The sequence below is a fragment of the Nannospalax galili genome, unplaced genomic scaffold, assembly GCF_000622305.1.
Source record: "Nannospalax galili isolate Female #2095 unplaced genomic scaffold, S.galili_v1.0 scaffold634, whole genome shotgun sequence".
Taxonomy (NCBI): domain Eukaryota; kingdom Metazoa; phylum Chordata; class Mammalia; order Rodentia; family Spalacidae; genus Nannospalax; species Nannospalax galili.
The window spans coordinates 401511-407592 of record NW_008336853.1 but is presented as its reverse complement, the minus strand read 5'-3'; the positions used below and the strand labels follow the sequence as shown (position 1 = coordinate 407592).

General features: G+C 57.6%; 1 protein-coding gene across 1 annotated transcript; it reads left to right on the top strand.

Moving 5' to 3' along the window:
• Window positions 1-522: 522 nt before the first annotated feature.
• Window positions 523-5261, top strand: Ubald2 (UBA like domain containing 2). Its single transcript, XM_008831345.3, has 3 exons — window positions 523-876; window positions 1034-1096; window positions 4112-5261. The coding sequence occupies exons 1-3, from the start codon at window positions 757-759 to the stop codon at window positions 4424-4426; spliced, it is 498 nt and encodes a 165-aa protein (XP_008829567.1). The 5' UTR covers window positions 523-756; the 3' UTR covers window positions 4427-5261.
• The last annotated feature ends 821 nt before the right edge of the window (window positions 5262-6082 follow it).

Sequence of the window (6082 nt, the reverse complement as noted above, 5' to 3'; positions counted from 1 at the left end):
GTTAAAGGCCAACCTGTTTAAACAGGGAGTTCCAGGCCAGCCCCACTATAGGGAGACCCTGTCTCTCAAAAGGCCAAAAAAAAAAAAAAATTACTCTTGAGAGTTGAGTAGCTGCAAAGGTTCTGTATGTTTTCTATTTTGATCATGCTGTTTCTCGAGATGACCACATCTTTCAGAGGAAATGAGTCAAAGCCACTCGGGCTTGCTTTTCCAGCTGAGCATGTTCCGTTTCAGTGAAGTAATGAATGAACTTGCCCCCCCCCACCAGCCTACAAACAGCAAACAGAAGGGACCTCCACCAATCAGCAGGCACTCACGGCTTTCCAGTCGCGTTCAAACCGGCCCACAGTAGGCCAATCAGTGCTCCAGGCTCCGCCCCGCAACGCCAGGGGCCCTAGCCAACCACCAACCCGGAGGAGCCAAAACACAGAGGCCAGCCAATGGCACGGCGCCCCACGGCGCTGCGCTCCGCCAATGGGCGCGGCCCGGGGCAAAGGGAAACAGAGCGGCCGGACCCGCTGCAGGATTCGAATCGAACGTCCGTCCGGGAGCCGGCAGCCGGCCGGGCGGCACGCTGGCCAATCAGCGGCCGCGACTCGCGGCCTCCGAACGTTGAGACACCCGAGGCCCCGCCCCGCGCTGTTGTTTGTGGTGTCGGCCGCGGCCGCGGGCGCCGGACCACAACATTCGCCGGGCGGCGGCGGTGCAGCGAGCGCGAGCCCAGCGCGGCCTCCCTGGGCCGCCGCGGCCGGAGCCATGTCGGTGAACATGGACGAGCTGCGGCACCAGGTCATGATCAACCAGTTCGTGCTGACCGCGGGCTGCGCGGCCGACCAGGCGAAGCAGCTGCTGCAGGCTGCGCACTGGCAGTTCGAGGTGCGCGCGCGGGGGAGCGGGTGCCCGGGGCGGGGGAATGCGGGGATACCATTCCGCGGGGGCCGGTCCCGCGTGGGCCCGGGCTGGGGGAGGCCGAGGCGTCCCCGCACTCACGCCGCCCCGCGCTCACGCCGCCCCGCCCCGTGTTTGTCCGCAGACCGCCTTGAGCACGTTTTTCCAAGAAAGCAACATTCCCAACAGCCACCACCACCCCCAGATGGTAAGTGTGGCCCGGGGACCGCGCACGCGACCCGGGCCGTGCGGCTTCGGTGGGGCCTGGGAGGGGTGGGGGAGGAGGGTCCCGCGCGTGCGTGGGGCCGGGTGCACAGCCCACACGGGACAGGACCGCTGTCAGCCGCGGCGGTGACAGCCATGTTGCCGGGGAGCGTCGCGCCGCGAATGTAAACAAAGAGCCAAAATGTCTTCCAGGAAAGAGCGTTCCCAGGCCGGCGCTGGCTCGCCGAACTTTGGGACGCGCCTCCGGGCTGCTGGATCTGGGCCCGAGGCCTGGTGTCGGGCTCTGCTCCCTGGGCTCCCGGGTCCTGGTGTTGGCGAGGTGGGGGCGGGGGTGGGGCAGGACAAGCAGGGACTCTGGAGCTGGGTTGCAGATGGTGGGGAGGGGGCTCGACGATAACCAGGGAGCCGGGGGAAGGGGACTGAGTTGGGGTATTTGTGTGAGGATGACAAGCCCAGACAAACGCGCAAAATCCACCCTGGTTCAGGAAGTCCAGCTCTACCCACAAAGGTATGCTGGCCCTTCCAGAGCCCCAAGGGAACATACCCTGTGTGAAGGATATACAGATTTTGACCCAAGATAAGACCAAGAATTCGCTTTTAATCTCAGAATGTTAAGAAACATACAGTTCAGGAAACAGAAGTGGCTCAGGCCTGGATTTGTTTTCTGCTCCTTCCACCTTGGCTCCTGGCTAGAGCCTTTGCCCTCCTGGCCAGGGGGTATCCTGCTTTCTTGAGGGGCAGGACATCCCTTCACCACCCCACCCCTAGTTACCTATTAGCTCTCATCTAGTGGGAGCCCAGTGGTGGGATGGTAAACCATTATTCCCCCCAGCAGGTCGGCTGTGGTGCATTTTTGGTATTTTGCTCTCTCCAGGGCACAGGCTGGACGTGGCTCCCTTCTGTGTCTTGTCCTTGGCACCGTTTTTCTTCCAACCAAAGAAGAGAGGGGTCTGCCTTGACTTCAACTGGCTTTTCTCTTAGAGTGGCTCATGCCACGTATGAATCAGTACAGTGTGACATTTGAACTGGCTTCCTGAGCCTGGGATCACCCAGGATCACCCAGGATTGCCTTGCCTCCAACCCCATTCAGATCCTTGAGATTTGTTCCTTCCCACTCAGAAAGGCACAGCCTTGCTGAGGGGCCTGAACCCAGGAAGCTGGCAGGCCCCAGCCAGAACTGGAGTTTTGTTTCGTTCCTTTCCCCATCCCCCACCTCTGCAAATCCCGGGGTGGGGAGGTGGGGGGTGGGTATAGCCCCTTTGGAAGCTTCACTTGGGGAGAAGGCTTGTTTTGTAACAGACATTATAATCAATGCGTCCATCAGGGACAAGTACTGGGTGCTTCGTCAACGCAGTGGAGAACAGACCTGCTCTCAGAGTTGGTGCTTTCTTGAGAGGAAACAATGGAAAAAAATTAAAAACTTTGCAACTCTGCACTTGGGAGGTTGAGGCAGGGGGAATACTATGAACTCCAGGCCAGCCTGGACTACCTAGCAGGATCCTGTCTCAAACACTGGAGCCAGTCACCACAAAGTGGCAATAAACAATTGTTCCTAGATTATCACATTTGGAGGAAACTCCAGGGTGATTGGGGTCCCCAGCTGTATTGAGGGAACTGGACCTAAGAAGGGAGTTGCAGAGAGAAGGACTGTCGCCATGCCAGGACAGTTACTTAATACTGGAAGGACTTTAGACAATCTAGTTCAAGTCCTTGGGTTTTCCAAAGCGGAGAAGCTCCAGAGAAGCCCAGGAACTTACCCAGCTCACCAAGGCAGGTGGGCACAGGCCCTGTTAGCGTTCTAGGCTGTTCTCTGGAGCAGGGTGGCTGTTGAGCCAGCCTCTGGCTTGGAGGACTGGGGAAGTCAGTCACGATGTTGTGATGCAACTGGCCTCCACCCCGAACCCCTCATTCATTGTTTCCTGCTGCTAAGAAGTCAGGCAAGGGGGGGGTGTCTGGTGGGGGCAGACCTCTGGCTGAGTCCTTTGGCCTACCCCCTAAGACCCTTAGAGCAGACCCTGGTCTGAGCTCCCTAGAAGCTTTGGCAGAGATGGTGAGGTGGGGTCCCTGCCTCAGTTGCTTGGTTTGCCTTACAGAGTCCTGGGCTTCCTTATTTCAAGATAAAGTCCTAGAATCCTCTTGTGTCTCAACCCCCCCCCCTCCTTGCCCCAAAGCCCTGTGCTTGGGGGGAGGAGCCAGTGTTGCTAAAATTAGGAGAAACTGAAAGGATTTGGTGGCTTCCTGAGAAAGGGAGAAGAGGCTCTGAGGTCAGAAATCAGCTCTTGAAGCCTGTTCCCAGACACTCGATCAGAGCCTGCTGGGTTCTGAGGCTCCCACCGCTGGATGTTGTGCTGGGAGCCCAGGCCTGGAGCTGCCCATAACCCACAAATGTGGAGTGCAGCTGGGCGGAGACCAAGTGCCTGGGCCTGTATTCCTGGGGTCGCAGGAACTCACTCTGACTTCTCAACATGTACATCCAGTCATGACTTGCCCCTTGGGCCTCAGTTTCCTCATTTGTCATATGGAAAACAGAATTCAGCCCACCATACCTTGTGGGAAGTCCAGTGGAGGCAGCCAGGGCTCCCAGGCCTGTTGGCTGTGAATGTGGTTGAATGAAAGTCCAAGAAAGTGCAACTTTTCTGCAGCTGGTGCAGGGAGACCCAACACCCTGGGGACCGTGAGGGTGAGCGGTGGGAGAAGCCAGCTGGCTTCGCTAGCTGGAGAGGCACTGGTGTCCTGGGTTACTCCTTGTCCTTTCTCTTTAACTTGACACCTCAGCTTTGAGTTGGAGGTAACTGCTGCCTTCTCATTCCCCTCCCTGTCATTTCCAAGCATCACTTGGCTTTGATGACCCGGTTGGGTTTTTCCCCTTCATTGACTCTGGAGGAGATGGGTCTTCCTGTCCAGTTGAAGTTGCCTGTGGTCTGAACAGTGGGAATAAAGTGGTTCTGGGAGTGTGCAGGCAGCCCTCACCACACCTGTGCTCTCTCTCTCCCCCCAGATGTGTACTCCCAGCAACACCCCTGCCACACCACCGAACTTCCCTGACGCCTTGGCCATGTTCTCGAAGCTTCGCACCTCCGAGGGCCTGCAGAGTAGCAACAGCCCCATGACTGCTGCCGTGGCCTGCTCACCCCCTGCAAACTTCAGCCCCTTCTGGGCCTCATCCCCACCCAATCACCAGGCGCCCTGGATCCCGCCCTCTTCCCCCACCTCCTTCCACCATCTCCATTGCCCACAGCCCACGTGGCCCCCCGGAGCATCACAGGGAGGCACCCAGCAGAAAGCCATGGCAGCGATGGATGGCCAGAGATGAGACTGGATGCTGCCGGGCACTGGGCTGGAACAGGGGGGCAGTCCAGGGTTGTGGGAACACAGGAGGGCTGGGGAGGGGGGAACTCAAGAGGGTTGGAGGGGTTTCCTGAAGATCGCACTGGAAGATTTTATAAAAGAATTTTTGTGGGTGGGGGGACAGTAAACGTCCTGGGCCACTTGGGATCCTCAGGAATTCCTCTTTGGGCAAGTTCCCCCCCCCTCTTTTTAATATATAATATATATGAATATAAATTTAGCTAATGTATGTGAGGATGGGGCTTGCACACCTGGGGTGTTGGGGTCAAAGGAAACTGGTCAACAGACTCCTTCCCTGGTCAGTACCCCGTCCTCTACTCAGTCTAGGGGAGTGAACAAACGGTGCGTCACTGGGGAAAGAGGGCTTGTAGCCAGGTGGCCATACTGCCTCCTTTAGAGGGGACACCGGCCATCAGGAAGCCTCTCCATGCTCTCAGGAGATGGTGGGGGGAGGGGGTCCCAGAGGAGTTGGAATCATGGGCCTACCACCCATTGCTGCAGGATCCCACCCCTGCTCCCGGTGGCTCTGTAGCTGTTGTCATCCTGTCCCCAACTGGGTGTGCAGGCTCGTAAGACTAAAGAGCTGGCTTGGGTCAAAGGCCACCCTCCGATGAGTGGGGACTTGACTGTCCCATCCCTTGATGTCCCACAGGCACCTAGCCTCTCCCTGCTGTGTGTGTCCAGGTCAGAGGACGACAGCTTGGGAGAACCTGCTTTTGGATTGAATTCCTGAATTCAAATCACATCTCACCAGGGTGAAATTTTAACTTAAAAATTTAAAAACGAGACTTTTCTAACTTCCCTGGTTTCTGGTGCTTTTATTTGCCTTGGTAGGAAAAGCTGTGTCTTTGGGGTTCTATCTGTGCTGTGGTCAGAGAGGGGCCATTTCCATTTGGCTAGTGTGGCTATTTCCTGACAAAGGGTACCTGCCCCGGGGTGTCAGTTGATACAAGTAAGGGCAAGTCCTGTCCTTGCTGTACCTTTCTCCAACCTTTTATCCTTGGATCTCTCGGCCTGGAAGCCATTTTCCTGTGCCATGGGCAGGGCTGCTGTTCTGACATGGGGTTTCCCTGTGGATGGCTCCCTCAGGCCCACCTCCATGCTTCCCACCTGTACTGGATCACTGTGGGGCCTGTTGGATATATAGCCGTGACCCAAACATCAACCAAGGCTGATTGGGAGCCGCAGGTGCTGGCAGTTCCCAAGCCAGCTCCCTGTTCCCCTTGGTGTTCAGGTGGGTGAGGTAAGGTCTGCTTGCCTAGCTGTGGCAGCAAGCGCCTGCCGTGTAAGCTGGGGTGGTTCCTGGAGCCCTGCTTGGCAGCACCATGCCCAGGTGAGTCTTAATGCTTGCCCTTCTGCCCCTCACCTCTCCTGTGGTCTCCGAGGGACCAAGTGCTAGGAAGCAGAACTGGGGTGGGGGCCTGGGAAGATGGGGACCAAAGTGAAGTGAAACTTCTGGGGCCCAGTCGGGCAGTCGCCCTGCCCTGCCCCTTGGCTTCTCACATCTTGTTTTTCTTGGGGGGCACCCCCCTGGTAGAGCATTGCAGTGGGCCTAGCTGTCCTCCCCTGAATGTGGCACATGGCTGGGCCTGGAAGCTGGGTTTGTCCTTTTCTGTTCTGG

Excerpts from the sequence above, each read along its gene's own strand:
- Ubald2 (XM_008831345.3), top strand. The coding sequence starts at position 757 with ATGTCGGTGAACATGGACGAGCTGCGGCACCAGGTCATGATCAACCAG. Across the intron at positions 877-1,033 it reads CTGCGCACTGGCAGTTCGAG|ACCGCCTTGAGCACGTTTTT; the intron begins GTGCGCGCGCGG and ends GTTTGTCCGCAG. Across the intron at positions 1,097-4,111 it reads GCCACCACCACCCCCAGATG|ATGTGTACTCCCAGCAACAC; the intron begins GTAAGTGTGGCC and ends CTCTCCCCCCAG.